General features: G+C 37.0%; 1 protein-coding gene across 7 annotated transcripts; it reads left to right on the top strand.

Moving 5' to 3' along the window:
- The first annotated feature begins 15,715 nt into the window (after positions 1 to 15,715).
- Positions 15,716 to 23,031, top strand: LOC113320443. Of its 7 annotated transcripts, XM_026568352.1 has the most exons (15): positions 15,716 to 15,956; positions 16,206 to 16,361; positions 16,708 to 16,786; positions 16,961 to 17,060; positions 17,147 to 17,229; positions 18,185 to 18,284; positions 19,000 to 19,088; positions 19,297 to 20,304; positions 20,724 to 20,802; positions 21,104 to 21,209; positions 21,293 to 21,364; positions 21,502 to 21,674; positions 21,800 to 21,995; positions 22,072 to 22,214; positions 22,299 to 23,031. In XM_026568352.1, exons 9-15 carry the CDS (start codon positions 20,732 to 20,734, stop codon positions 22,315 to 22,317), a joined length of 780 nt encoding a protein of 259 aa, XP_026424137.1. In that variant the 5' UTR covers positions 15,716 to 15,956; positions 16,206 to 16,361; positions 16,708 to 16,786; positions 16,961 to 17,060; positions 17,147 to 17,229; positions 18,185 to 18,284; positions 19,000 to 19,088; positions 19,297 to 20,304; positions 20,724 to 20,731; the 3' UTR covers positions 22,318 to 23,031. The 7 variants fall into 7 exon arrangements, with proteins under 7 accessions (XP_026424137.1, XP_026424136.1, XP_026424135.1 ...); XM_026568351.1 differs by lacking the exon at positions 17,147 to 17,229 and having other exon boundaries at positions 19,222 to 20,304; XM_026568350.1 differs by lacking the exon at positions 17,147 to 17,229.
- The last annotated feature ends 722 nt before the right edge of the window (positions 23,032 to 23,753 follow it).

Genomic DNA, 23,753 nt, shown 5'->3' on the forward strand with positions numbered 1-23,753 from the left:
TAGACCAACTTCTATTCCTTCGAAAAGGAATTCGTTACAATTTGAGCACACTCCTCTGGAATCAATCCAAGCTAATGTAAGTTGAATTGAGGCGAGGGAAGCTTAGTAGAGCTTTGATACCCAAGGCCTCACCGCATTAGGCGGCGCAGTCACGCATTCAACTCACAGAAACCATCATGAACTTTGAAGTGTGCTTAAAGAGCAACCAATATTTTTCGAACGAGTTTCCTATTAAGCTCGTTACCCTATCGGTCTCGTTCTATTCCAAATTTTAAAGCTTAGGTTCGCGTTCGGTTTTGTTTTCCTAAGGCGGGAAAGAAGGAAACGGTGATGAAATCCGAGTCCTTATCTTGATTTGGCCAGGCCTTGCCCTTTACTAGGAATTTAAAAACAGTCTGGTTCGTCCTCAAACAATTATCACCTTAAGGCAGACAGTAACTCGCTTACAGGAGATTCGTGAGTGTTTCGATGGACTTACCTCCCGTACCAGACGGGCGATGAACCGTTGTCGTCGACTCGGGCCACGACTCCTATGTCGTGTGCGAACCCGAGGGGCCGAGACGATATAGTAATCGTCGTCCTTCCCTGCACACAGTTTATATAATATTTTATTTTATTTTTAATAATAATACCCTTCCGTAGGGTTAAAAAAAATAAAGTCCAATTGTTTAAAGTCCAAAGTCCAAAATAAATAAAAAAAATTATAGTTTTCCTCACACACTCTAAAAAAAAAAATTAAAAATTAAATCCTAAAATTGTCCTTTTTTTCTTCTCTTTTCGCTTTTCGCTTTAAGATTTTTCCTCTCCAAGTCCTTAGTGCTCCACTTCGAACCTGTAAATCAAAGACAAAAAGACAAAGTAAAAAGGAACAAATAATAAAAAAAAAATAAACCTAAAAAAAAAATCAATCTATATACAAGTCCGCGTCGGCGGTGCCATTTTGTTATAGTATTTTTCAAGAGGTAAGTAAAAGTTCGTTGCTCGGACTTGAATAGATTTTAAAACGAAAATATATGTACAAATTTGTCACAAGATGTTCGAGAGGTATTGGGACTAAGGACTTGGCCAATTCTTCATGCATGTGGTATATTTTATTTATTCTGAACAATTACTGCTCAAAACATAAATATATGGACTCTTATTTTGCCAAAATAGATTCTCAGAATATTAGTTATAAATCGTAAGCATGGGACATCAAACATTTAAGCAAGCATGCCGCATCAAATAAAATGATAACTAATTAATTAAAATCATTTTTCAATTTTTAATCAGTGCAAAAGTCATAAAAAGAATAAATTAAATTTACCACAATGACGAAAATAGACTCCCTCCGTCGTCCCAATGTTGGGTTTAGCTCCTCATATTAATCATAATCTCAAAATGTTTTATTATTGCTCCAAAGTTGATTACAATTGAGGAAACAATGCAACAGAGAAATCGCAACAGCAGTTCCTGTTGCGAAGACGATGTTGGACTGTTACAGAGAAACAAATGGTGACGGAAAATTAAATGCTGTGGTTTACTTCTCTGTTGCAAAATATGATGAAGAAACTGTTGCGATGAAGATAAACGTTGCAGAGCAGTTGAAGAAACAGTTGCAAATGGATGAAGGAACCGTGGACGATTCCTTGTTCTTCACGGGCAGCAGCAGCAGCAGCAACAGAGTTCTGAAAACTCTGATTTCTGCTCCTCTGGCCCTCCTTTCGACTCCCAACTCTCGACAACCATTATAGTAGACCCAAAGATCATATTCATACTCAAAGACACGCTGAAATCCCTCGCCATAACTCCAAATAATTCGTCTTTACTCGGCAGTGAATAACATTATTTTTGAATATTTTCTTACCAGATTTAGAATTTCACACGTAAACTTGGATCCTTCACGCTCTAGTAAGGCTTATACATGCCTCATAAGTCATCCAACTCCTCCAAAACACTTCCATGCACAACCAAAACACACACAACACCGTGTACAGGTCGTGTTCACTCCGTGTAGCTCTGTTTTGAGCTCGAGAATCAAATCGATATTTCCAGCCAATTCCGATCAAATTAGACACCCAAACTATCTTCCTTAGGCTAAATCACATCTTTCTACCAAAATTAAGCCATTGAATCGACCTACCACTACTTCATTTCTTTGATCGAAAATTCTCCTGTGTGTGAACATTTTTCCCGCCAATTTTGAGAATTTGAATTGTTGAAGAAGGTGCCCCTTAGTAATTAGGTTACCCCTTATCCAAACTTGGGAGTCCGAATAACACGTGTCCTCCGGGTGTCAAAATCAACTTTTCGAGCCGAATTTTCTTAAAATATTTATTTCCAAAAATACCTACAAATACATAAAATAACAAAATTAGTACAAAATCGAGTGCCAACAATATATAGTATTGAGAACAAATTGGACACAAAAATGTGTCTATCACTCTCCGCCTTTTTTTTATCTATTCTCTTTGACTAAGTCAAAATATTAAGAAGACCGGGGAAAATGTTAGGACCACCCTTATTAATAAATGTTAGATTATTACTAAAATTAAAACTAACATGTGTAATGTATAAAAAAACATATATCGAGTAATTTTATTATTATTGAAAATGTTTAAAAGAATATAAAAACAAATATTTCCTCATTAATTCTTGTTATATTATCGATCTCAGATTGCTTAGTTTATAAAGTTACATAAATTATTATTTTCTTAAAATGAATATATGAAGATTAATAGGACATATATTAAATAGATTTGTTTTTTTTTATATATATGGAGATACTATTTAAGATTTTAGATTGGGTTTTTTTAAAAATGCTTCTATAATTATTACAATTAAGGTTATCCTCATATTTGATAGTTTAATTAGAAAATATGTCTATAATTAGAAGCGGGCAAATAAAAAATGACAGGCCAAATAGAATAAAGGACAGCTAAAAAAGACGGAGTGAATTTTTTTTTTTTTCATTTTTATGTCAAGTATTTAGTTTTGCATCATTTTGCATTTGGTCCCTGACCTATGCTTTGTATTTGGTTGCCAACAATTCATTGAAAACTCAATAAAAATCGTCGAAGAAAAAAAATAAAAACCTCATCATAAAATTGAGTATGGGAAAGTGCATGAATCCCATAGATGGTCATCACAGATTGACGTAGATTCATATCCCTTTTTTCGTTCGTTCTCAGTTCTCTAGTTGCTTTAGTTAACAAACTAGAGATCTCATCTAGGATTTCTGATCTTCTTCAGTTTCTCCTGTCTTACTCTCTTCTTTTTCGATTTAGTTTTTTTAGCTTAAGCTTTTTTTTTTTTTTAATTTTGATTTAACTTGGGTGGCTATTTGGGAAGTTCCATTTTTCTGCTGAGTTTTAAATATTGCAAAGAGTTCTGTTGTTCATTTTGGTTTTTTTCGGTCTGGAGTTGAAGAATTCAAATAGTTCTTGTTCAAGTTCTGATTGAGTGTTTCAATTCAGTAGAACAAGTTCTTCATAATAGAAGAATCAACAGTTTTAACAAAGCCCTCGTCCAACAACTACATCAAAGTTTTAAAAAAATTCTAACTGCTTATAGATGCTTTTCCAGAGACTGACACCTTGAACCTTTTTGGGGGAATTAGTCTCTTTGTCGCAACCTGGGGAACCGTACTTTGAAGCAATAACTTTACTCCAAAGGGATTCCTTTTCAGAATTGAATCTCCACCACCACTTGGAAATAAGGGATTTATTAATACTCCGCAAAAACTTAATACCCAGACCACCACATTTCAAAGGAGTGCGAGATGTTTTCCAAGTAATCAGATGACGACTCTTTTTGACATCACTATCATCCAGAGAAAATCTCTAATCATTTTCTCAATTATGTTATCACCTTGACGGGGGAAACAAACAATGAAACATGTAAATGGGACCATTTTCCAGTACACTTTTAACTAGAGTGAGTCTTCTAGCTTTATTGAGAGATGATCCTATCCAAGAGAGCAGTCTTGCCTTGGCACTTTTCTATTATGGAGTCCCATTTATGAGAGTTTTGAGCTTTATCCCCAAACGGAATACCAATATAGGAGGAGGGAAAGGAATCTTCCTTACAACCCGTCATAGCTTCCAAGCTTTCAAGATCATTCACACCTGCCGCACCAAACATACTAGTTTTCGAAAAATAAAAACCAGAAGAAATCTCAAAGAAAAAAAGGATGACCCGCAAGTTGTTGACCTGGTCCATTAAATTATTTAGAAAAACCAAAGTGTCACCTGCAAATTGTAAATGACCAATCTTCAAGCCATTAAGCTTCAAACTGAACCCGCCAATCCAACCATGTGGAAGAGCAGTTTAAAAAATATTATTTAATACATCAGAAACTATGAGGAAAAGAAAGGAGATATGGGATCGCCTTTCCTTAATCCCTTACCAGTAATGAATTAAGTGTGGGAAGAACCGCTGATAAGGACTGACATTGGAATGTTGTTGAGGCACCCTTGAATCCAACTTCTCCACTTGAGCCCGAACCTCATTTTCTCCAAAGATTCATCGACTAAATCCCAAGACACATGATCGAAACCCTTTTCAAAGTATATCTTGCAGATGTGACCAGGCACACCAGTTTTTATTCTAGAGCCCATACACTCATTGGAAATTAGAACACAATCAAGGATCTTCGGCGGACTGTTGGACTTAAATGAGATTTGGGAGGAAGTGTTTCAATTTATCTAGGGCTTTCAAAATCATTTTATAGATACTACCCATTAGGCTTATGGGCCTGAAATCCTGCTTGGTATCTTCTACAGTCTCTTTCTTAAGAATTAAAGCCTAGAACGTTATCCCATACCTACAATTGTGCTTTTTCTGAAATTGACCTTCAAACCAGAGATGGTTTATAAGATGCTCTTTAAATTGTTAATCTGAAATTCATTATCCTTAAGAAACACAATTAAATCATCTGCAAATTGCAAATGAGTAATTTCAATACCTTGTTGAGCAACTTTGAATCCAGAAATAAGACCTTGAGTTGCAGCTTTTTTGAACATTAAAGAGAGGACCTCAACTACCAGAATGAAAAGGAAAGGAGAGATGAGACCTCTCTGTCTAATACCTTTTTGTCTCTTGAATAAATCAGTGGCTTCACCTTTGAGCAAAATACCAAATCTTGGAGTTGTGATGCACCATTTTATCCAGCTTCTCTATTTACAACCAAAGCCAAATCTAGCCAGAACTGTATCCACACAACCCCAATTAATTTTCAAAAGCCTTTTTAAAATCCACTTTACAAATCAAACCAGTTTCCATCTCCCTTAATTTTGAATCTATCAGCTCAGAAGCAATCAAAATGCCATCATGAATCTGTCTTCCATGCACAAAAGCTCCTTGAAATTCAGAAATCAAAGAAGGAAACACTACCTTTAATCTCTCAGCAAGAAGCTTTGAAACAATTTTATAGATACTCCCAATGGGACTTATTGGCCTAAAATTATGCAAAGAAACTGCACCATTACACTTAGGAATTAGAGTAATGTTATGCAAAGAAACTGCACCATTACACCATTACACTTAGGAATTATGCAAAGAAATTGCACCATATCTTGGTTTAACTTCCAACTCAACTCGATGAAAACCGAATTTAGTTATACCAGTTACCTGTGTCACTGTTACTATATGAAAATCATATACAAATGGTTGGATCTATGGATCCTGTTAAACCTATATGAACCTTGAGAAATTGTTGGATTTTCGGATCCTAACACACCGGTTGTAGTTTTGTTATATGGATTCGATTTGTTACTTCTGATCCAACCAAGACCATTTAAACTAGTCATGTTACTATGGAATCGGTTAAGAGTGGTAGGATCTCTTTTTCAGACGCGGTCATGCAACTGTCTCTTTTTAGTAATTCTAATGCTCCCCCAGGTTTTGGTTACACTAAGAATTCATCAGGCCCAGAAAACAAAAAGACTAGCTTAGAGGAATCTATTAAGATGTTAGCAAAAACTCAGGATATGTTAGCACAGATCCAAATTAGTTTTCAACAGGAAACCAAGCAGAACTTTCAAACTAATGCTCAGAGCCTTGCTAAGCTAGAACTTCAAGTCGGCCAAATAGCTAAGACCTTAAGTGAGAGAGATAACGGAAGGCTCCCTAGTCAGACTACCCCCAACCCTAGAGGAGTTCATGAAGTAGGTGCAAAACCATCGAATCAATTGAATGCTATTAGAACCCTTAGGAGTGGTAGAGTAGTAGACAATCAGGTAACCATGCCCGATAGTGAACATACTATAGTTCACCCCTCAGGATCTCATCCCTCAGGACCACTAACTGAGGGGACTGATAAAATTTCCGATGATGCTAATTCGGTACCTGAGAGGTCTAATTCTGTGCCTAGAGCCCCATTTCCCCAGCTATTAGCATCAACAAAGAAGGAATCGAACTTTAATGACATATTGGAGGTTTTTAAGCAAGTTACCATAAACCTTCCTTTATTAGATGAAATTAGGCAAATTCCTGCCTATGCCAAGTTCCTTAAGGATATGTGTAGGCGAAAGCGAAAACTTAGCGTCCATAAGAAAGCCTTTTTAGCTAGTCATGTAAGTTCAATCATTCAGAACACTACCACTCCAAAGTACAAAGACCTAGGTTCCCCAACCATTGCTTGTACAATAGGTAAACACCGGGTAGAAAAAGCTTTACTTGACTTAGGAGCCAGTGTGAACTTACTGCCGTACCATGTGTACTTACATCTAGGGCTTGGTGAAATGAAACCTACTCAGATAACACTGCAGTTAGCTGATAGTTCTGTCAAAATTCCTCGAGGTGTTATCGAGGATGTTCTTATTGAGGTCGACAAGTTTATTTATCCAGTGGATTTCGTGGTCCTAGATACCCAACTTGTCCCTGACCCAGAGAACCAGATACCTGTGATTTTAGGTCGCCCATTCTTAGCTACGTCTAATGCGATCATAAACTGTCGAAATGGTGTGATGAATTTATCCTTTGGTAATATGACTATCGAAATGAACATTTTTAATGTCAGTAAGCTACCTTATGAGCTAGATGACACATGTGTTAAAGAGGTGAATATGATAGAATCCTTAGTTCAGGAGTCATTACCAAACATCTTGTCTGAAGACCCATTAGAGAGTTGTCTATCCCGTTTTGGTTTAGATTTTGACGATGATAGTACCATTGAACAAGTGAATGCTCTATTAGATTCTACCCCTGTGTTAGACACTGATAGATGGAAAGCTAGGTTCGAACCATTACCAGCTTCTGAGACTACCTCAGTTCCTTCCTTAGAAGAGCCCCCTAAGTTGGACCTCAAACCACTACCAGATAACCTGAAGTATGTGTTCTTAGGCCCATCTGAGACTTTACCTGTGATTATTGCTGCCGACTTGGATAGTGATCAGGAAAGTAGGCTAGTAAAAGTACTTCAAGATAATAAGGAAGCTTTAGGGTGGTCTATAGCAGACATTAAGGGTATTAGTCCTACCGTTTGTATGCATCAGATTCATTTAGAGGAAGACTCCAAACCGTCTAGGGAGATGCAACGTCGACTGAACCCTAACATGAAAGAAGTAGTTCGAAAAGAGGTGCTTAAGTTGTTAGATGCGGGGTATTATCTACCCAATTTCAGACAGTAAGTGGGTCAGCCCCGTTCAGGTTGTTCCCAAGAAATCAGGTATCACTGTAGTCCAGAATGAGGATAATGAGTTAATCCCAACCCGAGTGACCACGGGATGGCGTGTCTGTATCGACTATAGGAAATTGAACAAGGTCACAAGGAAGGATCACTTTCCCCTTCCTTTTATCGACCAAATGCTAGAGAGATTAGCTGGATATAGTTTCTATTGCTTTTTAGATGGCTTTTCGGATATAATCAGATCGTTATTGCCCCAGAAGACCAAGAGAAAACCACTTTTACCTGTCCCTTTGGTACATTCGCGTATAGACGCATGCCTTTCGGGCTGTGTAATGCCCCTGCGACTTTTCAGCGTTGTATGATGAGCATATTTTCTGATATGGTAGAACGGTTTTTAGAGGTCTTTATGGATGATTTTTCAGTGTTTGGTTCATCTTTTGATGAGTGCTTGCATCATTTGACATTAGTGTTGACTAGGTGTAAGGAAAAGAATTTAGTGCTTAATTGGGAAAAATGCCATTTCATGGTTAAATCAGGAATTGTTTTAGGGCACATCATTTCTTCAAAGGGTATAGAGGTAGACAAAGCCAAAGTTGACCTTATTAAGACTTTACAGGTCCCAAAAACCGTAAAAGACATTAGGTCATTCCTAGGGCATGCAGGTTTTTACCGTCGATTCATTAAGGATTTTAGCTTGATTTCTAGACCTCTTTGCAGTTTGCTTGCAAAAGATGTTAAGTTTGTCTTTGATGATGCTTGTTTAGAGGCTTTTGAGAAGCTTAAAAATTTACTCACTACCGCTCCCATAGTCCAGGCACCCAACTGGAACCTACCCTTTGAGATTATGTGTGATGCTTCAGATTATGCTATAGGCGTTGTGTTAGGTCAACGAGTAGACAAATTACTTCATGTGATTTACTATGCTAGCAAAACTCTGAATGATGCCCAATTGAACTATACAACTACCGAGAAGGAACTGCTAGCCATCGTGTTTGCCTTGGATAAGTTTAGATCCTACCTATTAGGTTCTAAGATCGTAATCTATACCGATCATGCTGCTTTGAAATACCTTTTGTCTAAGAAGGACACCAAACCTAGATTGATTAGGTGGATCCTATTGTTACAAGAATTTTCTCCAGACATTAGAGACAAAAAGGGTGCTGAAAATGTAGTAGCAGACCACTTATCCAGGTTAGTTGTTAGTTCCCCTAGTGATGCCCTTCCTATAAGGGATAGCTTTCCTGACGAACAATTGTTCTCTGTTTCCCAATCACCTTGGTATGCAAATATAGTGAATTATCTTGTTACTGGCCGTACCCCTCAACATTGGGGTAAACAAGATCGTTCTAGGTTTTTAGCCGAGGTTAAGCATTTCTTTTGGGACGATCCTTATTTGTTTAAGTATTGTCCCGACCAGATTATTAGGAGATGTGTACCTGAGAGTGACCAGTCCAGTATTCTCTCCTTTTGTCATGAACATGCTTGTGGGGGTCATTTTAGTGCTAAGAAGACTGCTGCTAAGATATTGCAGTGTGGATTTTACTGGCCTTCACTGTTTAAAGACTCCCATAGTCACTGTGTTTCTTGTGATCGTTGCCAGAGGTTAGGAACCATTTCCCGTAGAAATATGACCTTTGAACCCTATTTTAGTGATTGAGGTCTTTGATTGTGGGGCATTGATTTTATGGGTCCATTTCCTAATTCTTTAGGTTATCTTTACATACTTGTCGCTGTGTAGACTATGTGTCTAAGTGGGTTGAGGCGGTTCCGTGTAAAACAAATGACCATAGGGTCGTAATTAAGTTTTTGAAAGAGAATATACTTACACGTTTTGGTACACCGCGAGCTATAATTAGTGATGGGGGTTCACACTTTTGTAATAGACCGTTTGCTCTATTAATGAAACAATATGGTATTACCCACAAAGTAGCTACCCCGTATCACCCACAGACTAGTGGTCAGGTAGAGGTTTCCAATAGGGAAATTAAGCGTATTTTAGAGAAAACAGTTAATCCTAATAGGAAAGATTGGTCGTCGAGGCTTACTGATGCCTTATGGGCTTACCGTACCGCGTTTAAGACACCCATTGGAATGTCACCCTACCGTTTAGTATTTGGCAAGGCATGTCACTTGCTGTTGAGTTAGAGCATAGAGCCTATTGGGCTATTAAGCAGTTAAACTTTTCACTTGACAAGGCAGGAGCTCACAGAAAGCTCCAGCTCAATGATTGGACGAGATTCGTAGAGATGCATACGATAGTGCTAAGGAGTATAAGAACAAAATGAAACTTGTGCATGATAAGAATATTTTACGGAAGTCATTTTCTCCAGGTCAAAAAGTTCTTCTGTATGACACTCGTTTGCATCTATTCCCCGGGAAACTGCGCTCTCGGTGGACCGGTCCTTTTGTGGTCCGTACTGTTTTTCCTCATGGCGCTATTGAGATTGAGACATCAGATGGTACTAGTCTTCAAAGGTTAACGGTCAGAGATCAAAGCCCTTTTTAGAGCCTTTTCCTACATGTGATGTTGAGGAGGTCCCTCTGGAGGACCCTGTTTACCCTTGATTGACCATCGAGGCGATTTGTATGTTGTATAATATTTTTGTCAGTATTTGGTTTCACTTCACCCAGGTACTATCTTTCCGAACTTTCTCTTTACTATTTCCTCATGTTACTTATATTTTTGGTATTGTTCTTTCATTCGAAACATTGAGGACAATGTTAGATTTAAGTTTGGGGGTGGGGTAGAAACTTTTTGTTTTAAATAAACTCCAGAGCCTAGAAATTTATGCATATTAAGGATAGCACTAACCAACCTAAGTGGATGGAAGCATTTTGGTTGTAGGAGTTGAGGAACCAATCTGATTAGATGGAAACATCTAGAAGAGTCTATTCATAAAAGCACGGAGCTCAGGTGCTAGAAATAACATGATAGTTTCACCATATCTCGTTGAGTCCTTTTCACTTCTATTTTTATTTTATTTTGTTTTTAAATTATGTTACTCTAAGTGATTAGGTGGGTCTCACGATTCAAGTTGTTACCAATGCTAGGGTGAATTAGAGTGATTGAGATACCATGAAAGGAAAAAAAAATTGAGACCAGACCATTTGACCAAAAGGAATAAATTCAATAAAGTCGACCACTGGTACCCTTGTATATGCCAGTTGTGTTGACCTAGAGTTAGGATTATCAATCACTGGTTCTCTTGTATATGCCAGTTGTGTTGATATTATTCAGACTAGTATCTCAATCCATTAGGATAGGTTCATTTTGGTGGAGGCCTTCAGACAGATATGGGAAACGTCGTTCACTTAGTAAACATCAAAACCATCTATGTTTTTCTATATCCATCTCTTAATCTATCCATGTGATTGGTTTGAATCCGAATGTTGATGTCCATAGTGCAACTATCTGAGTAGAGATCTGTCACTTTATATGAATTTTAGTATGCTTGAGTGCAAACTCGTGTAAAACAATTAGAATTTCGCATCAGGGTATTTCTTCTTGTAGTTAATAAGTATGCCAACCGAGGAGATTCTTTAGTGCTTTCCAAGGTTCTGCGTAGATATCTAGGGTCTGGAGTATAAAGGTTTTGTGGGTATACCTCTGGTAAGCCCTCCCGAGACTATAACTCGGCCACTATGGCCACCTAGGGGTTTAAAGGCTTATTGCATACGCTAAATGCAATCGACGATGCCTGCGTCAGTGAGTTAGGATTTTATTTTTCAATTTTATCTTTGCTCGAGGACTAGCAAATAATAGGTTTGAGCGTATTTGATAGACACATTTTCGAGTCTAATTTGTCTCGATTTTATATATTGATAATGCTCATTTTTGTACTTATTATGGTGTTTTATGTGTGTGTAGGTATTTTTGTCCAATAAACATTTTTGGAAAGATCAGCTTGAAAAGTTGTCGAAAAGCGCACCCGGAGGACACTTGCTATTCGGACTCTCACTATGGATAAGGGGTACCCGAATTACTAAGGGGCACACTCAGGACACCCCAAAGGCACCTGCTATCGGCACCTCTACTCTGGATAGGGGGCAACCATCTTCTTCCCCAAAATTCAAATTCATTTTTTGCGGGAATATTTGGCAGAAGTGAACAGATTTAGGGTTTGAGATTCAAGCGAGTTTTAGAGAGATTCAAGCGCTGATTTTCATGGGGCTGGACTTCCTAGAGCGTAACAGGCTTGGAATGTTCATTTTGATCGATCGAATTTGGATAGATAAGCCGGAAAAAGGAAACAGAGGTGTGGAGTTTCACAGGTATCCTGATTCGGTAGTTGGAAGAGATTTGGTCGGATTTTTCTCGCGTTATGGATTAGTATAACCCTGTTTTGTCTAAACAGGGAATGTATGGCGGCCAGATTCGAGAAAGAAGGAGTTTCCATCGTGTTAGACCAAAACAGAGTCATGGAGAAATATTATCGGGATTTTAGAGTCCATGAAGATCTAGGAAAGAATTTAACGCCCAGGATTGAGTTAACAGGGTCCTGCTGGAATATTGTAGAGGTGGGATTGACCCAGTTGACGCGTACAAAAGAGAAGAAATAGAAAAATCCGTGACTTGACGTGAAAGAAGAATGAAGATAAACTCGAGTTTTTTAGGGTTTACTTGGGGGTTGTTGGCTATATATAGGTTGGTTGCAAGTCAGAGAGGCGGACAAACAGTTTGGGGTAGTTTAGAGAACCAGAGGAGACAAATATCACGAGTTGCAGGAAAGTTATTTTGCTGGTGCTGTTGAAGAACACGAAGAACATCAATCCACACCCAATTGTCGCAGAACACTGTCGTTGTTCTACAGCACTTCGATTCTATCGTTACTGTAGCAGTCTCATTCCTTCTGTTTCTCTTGTAACAGTCGATCTGCAACACATATAAACGTTGCGATTGAACTATTTTACTCCCTTTGAGTCTCTTCACCTTTGAAAACACCTTTTGAGCAATGGAAAAATATTTTGAGCCTGTTTTTGATATGAGAAGCTAAACCCCATTGCTGAGGCGATAGAGGAAGATATTTTTCCAACAAAGAGTGGTATTTTCTATTTATCTTATTTATTATAATTATGTATATGATTATTTGCCTTGTTTGATAATTGTTTTAATGATTTTTATTCAACAATTGTGATTTCCATTGATGGTATATGCTTGGACTTAGGTTTTTGATATCCCATGCTTTTGATTTACACTTGTTATTTTAAAAATCTACTTGTTGCAACATCTTAGAATCAAATTAAACGAAAAAATTGAATAAATATAAATATTGGATTTAAATCACTTTGAACTTGGAAAATAGTGGAATCTTAGCCTCAGTGTTCTTTTAATATTGATAACAACATCATCTTTGTTTGAGTTTTCTATTTTTGTTTTAGAATTTAAGTCTATATTTTATCCTTCGCAAGTCTGAGAATCGAACCACTTTTATCACTATCTACAATCACATCACATCAGTTAACCCCTTCTTATCCTTCAATGCTCTGCCACAATAACCCATGTTCCCTGCAATACTACCCTTCACAGTCTTACTTCTTTTAACTTCGAACTCTTCTCGGACTCAACCATCATACCTTTTTCTTTTTTAATTGTCACTCAGGCATCGAAACAAAGACCTTTTTTTTTGAAACAACACCAATCCGTCGCAGATTCCTTCTCGAATTCCAATTTTGTTGCTATCCATCTTCATAGCTAGTTTTAATTGAAATAAAAATTTCAGGATTCTTTATGTACACGAGAATAACTTTCAGCTTCTTTTTAAACTTTCGGAACAAACTTTTGAGAAACACCAACGTAATATAACAACATCAACAATCTTCCTTGTTTATCACAACCTCCAAATCATGGACGACAACGCAGCTTTGACCTAGTTTCCTTCTTCGAACCAAAAAACTTCACGAACTTGAGCTTAACCCAAAACAACCTCAAACCTGATGGCTTCAAACTCTGCTTACAAAACATTAGGAAAATACACCTTCTTCCTGAATAATTCTCTACCGGCGCCAATTTTCTTTTACGACTTTTTTTTTAGCACAACAATTTTCTACCATTCAAAAACAAAAAAAATCTTCTTCGACTTTCTCTCCCTCTGGCTCTGATACCGGATGTAGATCATACAAGAGAGAGGAGAGCACAAACGCGGAAGCATAAAAGACTACATTGATAATAATATTCGGTGTATTACTTCTCATGGCTCAACAACCTATTTATAGTTTAATAAATTTGATTACCAAGCACGTAAAACTTTTCTAACAAAGATCAAACTCTAAATAAAGACTCTTCTAGAAAATTATAAACTCTAAACATAGAATAACTTGTTTCTCAAGTTAATTTCATTCTCACGCTTATTGTCGAGCCAACATGCCGTGTCAACTTCTGCTAGTTGCTTCACCGAACACAGAGGAAACTTGTACTAGTTGCTTCAGAGACCACTTCACCATATCTTGGTTTAACTTCCAACTCAACTCGATGAAAACCGAATTTAGTTATACCAGTTACCTGTGTCACTGTTACTATAAGAAAATCATAGACAGATGGTTGAATCTATGGATCATGTTAAACCTATATGAATCTTGAGAAATGGTCGGATTTTCGGATCCTAACACACCGGTTGTAGTTTTGTTATATGGCTTCGATTTGTTACTTCTGGTCCAACCAAGACCATTTAAAATAGTCATGTTACTATGGAATCGGTTAAGAGTGGTAGGATCTCTTTTTCAGATGTGGTCATGCAACTGTATTGTTAAGAGTTGTGATTTTTATGAATATCTTTGTGTTCTGGTTAAAATCTATGTGCTCTGTTGAATCTCTGTAATGGTTGAAAAACACCGAGTCGGTCCTGTAACTGTTATTGATTTTCAAACTATTTTCACATACTATTTTTACTGTTTGAGGTTCGCCTCGTTTTTTCGAGAAAAAAAAAAGAAAGAAAGAAGCCAGACGGTCAGGAATTAACATACTAAAAAAGTAAAAATTTGACCGGCAGATTTATTAAAAGTAAAAATTAAAAAAAAAAAACGTTCGTTTCTGGAAAAGAGGTACTTTCACTTTTTCTTTTTAACCTAAAAATATGAACGCGCAATTGGGGGATACGATAACTAATTGGGGGATATGAATTACTTCCCCCAACCAATAGTGTTTGCTAAGGGGTGTTTTTTGGGGGCAAAAATACTAAAATACCCTTCACTCAAAATAAAAATCAAAAAACAAAATCATATCCCCCATTTCCATATCCACTTCTTATTAATCTCTTCTAGGGTTAAGGCTTTGAAACCTAAATATTCCCCATTCTTTTTCAAATTCTAAGTTTTCCCCACTCCCTTTCAAATTCTCTTCTCCTTCTCTGCCGGCTCCTCACTTTGAAAACAATTTTTTTTTTTTACATTCGGTAGGGATGAAGACCATGCCGGCAGTGATGAAGACCATGCCGGTAGTGAGTGCCGGCATGGTTATTTAGGATGAAGACCATGCCGTTAGTGAGTGTCGGCATGGTTATTTAGGATGAAGACCATGTCGATACTGAGTTCCGGCATGGATATTCAGGATGAATACCATGTCGATACTGAGTTCCGACATGGTTATTCAGGATGAATACCATGCCGATATTTGCTATTTTAGACAAATTTTTTCTGTATGTTTTTGTCCTCAAACCGGCATGGTTCATTTGGGAATCGACCATGCCCGCCCACAACCGGCATGCTCGATAATACTTTTACCATGCCGGTACTGAGTTTTTCAGACGTAAAAAATAATCAAATTTCAATACATTAATACTATATATGACTAATTGGAGCACTTATATATTCAGCTTGTTTACTTTCATGGTTGGTTCTTCCCATAAACTTTCATGATCATAAATATCTTGATTTAATGTTGTTGCATCAACAAATTCAATGATAACGATTTATTCTAATGATTATCAAACTAAACTATTAACTTGCCTAATTATATTTAACCACTAAATATGATTAGTGAGGAGTAGATTAGTTATTACGTAAAACACTTAGATAAGGGGTGACCATGAATTGATATTTGGATCCAGGTTTGGTCCTTTTTCTCTATTCCCCAATTAGTTTTGATATCTCCGATTGTGGGTTCAAAAATATTGCAAAATGAAAGTAACAATTTTACATGAACGGGGGAGTATTACCAAAATGCTGGAATGGGATATCCTAATCCCGTCGTCTAAACATGATGGCACTTTTATAAAATTTTATCGCCAAACTCAAATTTCATTTCCCCAAATAAAATTTGTTCGAGAAGACAACAAGGAACGACTGAAAAGCTTCAATTTCTGAGAATAAATGCTGAAAGGAGGAGGAGATCAATTCATCGATCCTTTTGGACGTAGGCTCTGATTCTTCCCTCTTTCTGTCTGTTTTAATTTGGTTGATTTGAAGCTATAATTTTGATTTTATCTGAGGATCTAGTTTCCAGTTTTTTAGTTCGTATTCGTGACTGATTCCCTGATAGTAACCTGGACTTGTGTTCAGATGTAGTTTTGAAAATTAATCTTGGAATCTGTCCTTAGGGGTATCAGTAGCCAAAAAAGCACGCCTTCTACTTTCTAATTATATTTTGCCTTTTGTCTATCAGGTAATCCGACACTGAATTGACATGGAAGATTTTGGGGAACTTAAGTTCTATTTGTGAGCTGCCAGCAATATCCAGTGTTGTAAACCAGGGCCCTACACTTGTTGAAATTGACTTAAGCAATCACATGCGGGTCAAGATAGATTGTCTCTCCTCTAGGTAGGTGTCTGTATTACATAGACCTACTGTGTACTAACCAGTCAAAGTATTTCATTGAATTTTTTTACTTGCGAAACTAGATCAATCTTTAGTTGGGAACGTCTTCTCTAATTTGCTATTGAAACACAATTTAACTATAAATTTTCTGCATACTATTTTGACATTGTTTAAATTGTTAAACACAGTAATGGTCATACGTCTATTTGGACACCCAGCATGTGGTAGAGTTATTTTCTGTATTTCTCATTTCATGATGACCTGAATTGCAAAAGTAGTATGTGGTAGTTACGTTTCCTTTCTGTGGAATTGCTTACTCATATTTGGATATGCTTATTTATCGATATAGGTATCTGGCGCAAGAAGCGGTAGCAAACACCATCAGCTCAATCAAAGTTTCAAAGAAGAATTTTACTAATGATGTGCTGGTGAGAGTATTGCCTTTTGTCATTGTCGAATATTTGACATAGCACTTCTGGTGCATGTTCTAATTTTTCTTTTCGGCTTGTCATAATTTGTTGAGCTCCTATTTGTTGAAATATCACTATTTTTTTCATCCGGACATCCTTCAAGGTGCTAATTAGCTTGCTTCAAATGTGTAGGAGCACCAGCTTAAGTGTGGGATATCAAGTAATGTGGACCAGCATGACATTGCTATCGTTGGAGGAGGCATGGTTGGAATTGCTCTTGCTTGTGCTCTGTGTAAGTTCCACTACTGATGAACATTAAGTTAACTTCTGTTTGGAATCCTTAATATGTTGAGATATAATCTAGTGCTGGTGTCTCAGACTTATGCAACAATTTGACCAACTTGGTCGCAATGGTCACTGGTTCATGGCCTCAGATAACATCCACTGCATTGGGCAACTTGGTAATAGATTTACTCAACAGTTCTGACCAGTTTGGACTCATAATATCATTTATTAATTGGGAGTGCTGTTTATGTATAGCTTCTGAAGTTCTCAGCTCCTTGCTTTGTTGTATCATAACTTGCCATAGAGGAAGCAATACCATAAGTTGTTCTTTAAACATTCTGCTACAATGGCTTAACAACACTTACAAAGTCTAAAACTGTCTTGTTCCATCATCACCAAAACAAAATTTGAAAAATCCCAAGTACCGGTAACATTAAGGCAGTAGTTAGTTCAACAGAAATATGGTGATAGTCACATGCCTAGTTGAGCCGTTATACTTAGATGGATTGTTCTCTTGTTTCAAACTAGTCGAAGCTTCATCAACTTTCTTTGTTTTCCTTGGGACTGTTATGGTGGGGTTCTGGGAGCGTAGAAATGGTTCCTGCAAAAAATAATCATAGTATAGCTAAGTGGAAAGTAGAAAATTGATGTTCAATATTATGATATGAGGAACTGAACTGCAAATCAGTTCATCATGAAAATCAATATTAGAAATGCTCATTATTATGGTCCATTTCATGATGAACTGAATTGCAAAAAATCAGTATGTGGTGCTTACTTTTTTTTCTTCTGGGAAATTGCCTACTGATACTTGGATATGCTAGTTTGTTGATATAGGTATTTGGCACGAAAAGTGGTAGCAAACACTGTTAGCTCAATCAAAGTTTCAAAATAGAATTTTACTAATGATGCACTGGCAAAAGTATAATTTTAACTCGATAATCGTCGAAAATATGAAATAGCACTTGCATGGATGAATAATTTTCTTTTCTATTCTGGCTTGTCATAAATTGTTGAGCTCCTATTTAGGAATATTACTACGATCTTCGCAACATTACAGCTTTTCAAAGAGTTTTATTTTGTCATGTGGACATATTTCAAGGTGCTAATTAGCTTGCTCCCAATGTGTAGGAGCACCTGCTAAAGGGTGGGATAGCAAGTAACGTGGATTAGCATGACATTGCTATCGTTGGAGGAGGCATGGTAGGAATTGCTTTTGCTTGTGCTCTGTGTAAGTTCCATCGTTGATGAAAATTAAGTTAACTTCCATTTGAAATCCTTAATGTGTTGAAATATAATCTAGTGCTGATGACTCAGACTTATGCAACAATTTGACCAACTTTGTAGAAGATTTACTCAACAGTTCTGACCAGTTTGGACATAATATTGTTTATTTATTGCCAGTCTTATTAACAAGTTTTAATGTCTTGCTTCGTTGTATATCATTACTTGCCATAAATGAAACACTGCCATGAGATTTTTCTAAAAACATTCAGTTCCAACAAATTAACAACACTTGCAACACCTAAAATTATCTTGTTCCTTCATCACCGTAACTGAAACTGAATCATTCAAAGTATCATTAAAATTAGGACACTATTTACTTCAACAGAATATGGAATTAGTCATATACCTAGTTGAGTTATTATATGAAGATGGATTGTTCTCTTGTTGCAAAGTAGTTGGAGCTTTGTTAACTTTCTTTGTTTTCCTTGGGACTGCCAAGGTGGATTCTGGAAACGTAGAAATGGTTCCTACGAAAACAATAAAAAAAATGATCATAGTATCGCTCAGGGGAAAATAGAATATGAAAGTTTGATATTCTGAATTGCACAGGGTTTTAAAATTCGAGATAGTACTTTTCACTGTATCAAGTCATTTTTATTTTTGGACTTCCTAGCAAGCATTCTGCTGACAAGGCATTTGAATGTTGCAATAATCGATAGCAACCCCGCTCTGGGAAGGATTGATGGCATCAAGAAAGGTGAACCAAGGGTCAGAGCAATCATTCCGGCCACTGTGTCATTTTGCAAAGGTATTTTATTTGATGTGCTGATTAAACAGTGTTCATCTGAACTGACAGAATTGTATATTTTGTCTTTGGATTGTTACTCCACTTAATGATTTCAATTATCTAAATTTATGTGTACTAATTGAGAAAAATGAAGGAAAGAAGCATCATAGAAAAAAGAAGCGGACAATTCTAGTTCCCCGAGTTCATCTGACAATTCAAACTCCAACAGGCATCGGAAAAGGAAATCAAGACAATTCTCCGATTGAAGTTCATCAGATTATTCGGAGTCTGACATATATCACAAGAGAAGCAAACACCGACACCATCATCATTGTCATTATCGCCATCAATAATCCCACATGTAGTCCTGAAGAACTAATTGTGCAATTCAGATTCCAAAATCATGGAAGTTTGGACAACAGAGCTTCCTGCCATTGAAGATTTTTTTTGTTGGAAGGGCCTGCCATTGAAGATAGTATCTCATTGATTATCTTTCCAAAGAGTTAGAGAAGCTCAATCAGTACTAAGATATTTTTGCCATGTCTACTTCCCATCAATTGGTCAGATAGTTTCGTCTAGGGAATGAAGATGTCCCCCAACTCAAAAGCACATGTAGAAATTCTGTATGAACAGCAGTATAAATAAATGGTGTCTCCCTTGAAACTCATAAGCCCAATGCCTCAGTCCCTCAGTTTTTGTTATCATTTCCTCATTCTAACAAGAAGCGGGAGCACTATTAAGGTTCTGATGCCAAGTGGTGCTGTCTTATTTACTGTGACGAAAGAAGAAGAAGATGATGATTTGTCTTATTCACCTAAATATTTACTTGTTGATAGAAAAACTACTGAATTGCCATATCTAAAACCCAATTGTACTGTAAATTTGAAGGTCTGGGAGAAACTTGTTCTCTTTGCCTAGAGAGGTATTTAGGCACCTTTTCAGTTCTAGTCACTTTTTTTATGCTGGTGGGATTCTGGTGTTCTGTTGAGGTATAAAAAGAACAGAAGATATTATGGTGAAAAGTAAGCAGCTATTTGTTGGACCAGAAGATATTATGGTGTACTAATGTACTATGGCGCAGTGGATATTGGTGGTGTTGGACCAGAGGATATTATGGCGCAGTGGATATTGGTGGTGAACTTGACCGGCACCTAGAAGTTGCAAATGCCAATTTTTGGCGGGATTTTGCCTTAGAAGGCAAAAGAACAGATGTAATTCTTTTTCATACCAAAATCAGGTAGTTTTTCTTCTTTATTTTTCATTAATATAATATTATAATAATTTCTAAATAGATTTACTTCAAACATTAGAGAAATAAGTGATTGAAGAGGCTTTGAGCTGAGAGTTTTCATTCAGAGGTTTACTTCTAAATTTGATTTTCCCCCAATTTTTACTTCTTGTTTCTAGACCCTAACACTAATTTTGTTAATTATCTTCAACCCCTTAGCTCAAAGATCAAGGTTCAATGTTTCTCATAAGCAAACAACTTTTACCTCTTCTCAGTTTTAGGATTATTTTTTCTCTGTTTTAAGATTTTGTATGTCTAGATCTGTGATTTGTCTTGTTCTTTTCTGTAGTTCTTCTCTCAAGGACTTTACTTTTTCTCCCATTTTTTAACTCTTCTTGTTTTTTTGTGTTCTTTTTTGTCTATTGTAGAGATAGATATGGTGAATTATAACAAAAACAAGAAGAAGAGGGCAAAATTGAAGAAACAGGAGGCCAAAGAAGTAATGGGGTATGTATACTTGATATCAGTATTTAGCCATCTGTTAGTTATTGTAGTCTTCTTTAGTAGCAGCAAAGGATGTTAATGCCTGTTAATGTTGAGGTGTCTGTCTGCTCTTTTCAATTCAAAGCCAACCGTTTGATCGGTCACAGACTCTCCACCCATACAGACCCCTTTTAAGAACAGTAGCTGGTTAATGTTCTATTCGATTTTGTTTTTCGAGCCAATATGAAATTTACTTAAGGTAGGCCAAGGGAGAATAAAGTTTGTTGATTAAAGTTGTATTCGATTTTGCTTTTCGAGTTCAAAGTTTGTTGTTAGAGCATCTACATTGGAGCCGTGGACATTCTCGGCCTTCTGGACATGGCGACCGTCAAAGATCAAGGTCTCCCCAAGTTTGCAGCCACGGGCGTGCGGTATGATAACACCCATAAATCATTAGTATCTTTGTTATTTACACCAAAATACACGCTTATTGAATTGCCGGCTTCACTTGTAGACTCCGACTGCTACTGTCATGGTGAAGGGTTTGCCAAAAGAGGCAACTGTAGAATATATTCATCAGATCTTAGTAAAATCTCTAAACTTCCTACTCTGAGTTTCGTTCTTATAGTTGTCCACTTGACTCATTTGCGTGTTTGATAGGAATTTTTTTTGTTTTGAATTGATTATTCACCTGTCAATTTGAACTGTCTTTATTGTTATTAGACGCAATGGGGTCCCCTTCGTCATGTCCGAGTGATGGTGAAAAAGAAATCTAGTGTCTGCCGTGGAATCGCATTTATCGATTTTCCGTCTACGAGAGCAGCTCGGAAAATGATGGATGAAGTTGGAGATTGCGGTCTGGTCGTTAATGAGCGAAAGCTATCTTTTGAGTCCAGGTACATGTTGAAGAAAAAGTACTATATTGATTATAACAAATCACAATCTCTATAAGTCATAATTACTCCAGAAATTGTGGTCTGCCAAGAACTTAATCTCTGTATTGGGTTATATTTATCCACAGACTAAGTGAAAGTGAACATCCGATTGTAAATGCTGGAGTTGTTGAATCAGAACAAGTCACTGAAGAAGAACATGGAGAAGAAAACGATGATGTGGATGACAATGAAGAAGATGAAGATGACTGTGATTATGAGGATGAAGTGGCCACAGAAAGGCTGCCAGATCCCTGGACTCCCGAGGAAGTGCGCATGTTAAAGGTCAGTTGGAGTTTCTTATACTTCTTTCTGGTGGGAAACTTAACTCAAAAACTGTCCTAATTTCCAATTTGTGCAGGAAGCCTATCATTATCTGGTAAAAGTTGGTAAACGCAGACCATGGAAGGATATGTTGGAATATGGACATAATGTCTTCCATGATGGTCGTACCAATGAAGATTTAAGGTCCAAGTGGAAGCGGCTGATGAAAGCTGGTAAATGGTAAGGAAGTTTCTTCAATTATCATCTCATTGAGTATTTTACGTGCGTTTGGTTTGAGATAACGTTGAGTAAATGAACGTGCAGGGACAACAATGAACCATAATATGGACGTGAAGGTAGAGAATTGGCACAGCATTGGTGTTATCGAGTTTATTTGGGTTTGGAGGCAGATGAGAGGACTGAAATGTTTTGGAACTTTCTGTTTGCTTAATAGCCTGTCTTGTAAATTTGTGAATGGGACTGAAAACATATGGGCTGACACAACGGCCTGTATAGTGATATAATTTTGTACACAGTGACCTGCTTTTGTAGTCCCCCAGTCCTGCGCAGGCATTGTAAGGTAAATCCTCTCTTTTTGATGACCTTATTTTGTAATCCTCCTCCTGGGGTATGTAATTCTCCTTGGCTTAATTACAGAGAAATCATAACAACAGTAGTAGTGTATGTAGTAGGTGTCTGGCAAGTGGAATTGGTCAGAACTACTCAGTTTTTTGATTGCTTTGGGGTTCCAAGTTCCAACCTGTAAAAGTCTGGTAAAATTGTATTCCAGTTTACTAGTGATTCCCTGGTGTTAAGTAAGACAGGGAAGGCAATTTCCACGAAAGAAATTAATTTGAGAGGGGAAGGGAGGGGTGTTTGGAGAGGTCCATACATTGTGGATGTTACGATGCAGTGAAAAGGGAACAAGAACAAAAGAAACGAGCCTTAGTTTGGATGTCTTATATACAATACAGATTACTCTCCAAGGAATTTCAGGCAGCAGTCTCTTTGTTGAGGATTTGAATCAGCTCCTGCTATTGGAAATTTAGAGCATGTTTGGTACAATTTTCAAAAACAGTTTTCTACTGTTTTAAAAACATACCATTTTTTCCTTGTTTTTATTTTCTAAAAATTATTTGGTATATTGTTTTTGAAAACAAGGAAAATCAACTAAATCGGATCAAATGTAAAGATTCGTCTAAGAGATAGTGATATTAGCCATGACTCACTTGCAGTCATTCCCCCGATCTCTTACTTTGTTCTGAAAAGAAAAAAAGAACCAAGAAAAGAAAAAGAGAAAACACAGAAAACAATAATTCGTTGTTTTCATTTTTTTGTTTTCAAAAACATAAAATAGATAGAAAACCATTTTCTGAAAATGTCTCTACCAGACACGTTTTCTCCCGTTTTTGTTTTCTCTGCTTTTAAAAACCTAGCTTAATTGGGGGCCATAACTTCCAAATGGGGGCCATGGAATTTTGTTTGCCCCCCAAAATTTTCAGGGGTGTAAATATAGCAATATGAATATACTATTTTACCCTTCACTAATTGAAAATCAGTTTCACTAATTAACTACCCTAATTAAGGCCCCTAATCTATATACCCTAATTAAATCAAAGAGAAAATCAGTTTCTCTTTTATCTTCATCTTCCTCTCCTCCCATTAACGACTCCACCTCCACCATTAACGACTCCACCGAGGAAAATTCTTCGAACCGATTCATCGCGTAATCGTCGATGATAAAACATTAATCAATGATTAACTTCTTCTACAAATATG

Source organism: Papaver somniferum, chromosome 11, assembly GCF_003573695.1.
Source record: "Papaver somniferum cultivar HN1 chromosome 11, ASM357369v1, whole genome shotgun sequence".
NCBI lineage: Eukaryota > Viridiplantae > Streptophyta > Magnoliopsida > Ranunculales > Papaveraceae > Papaver > Papaver somniferum.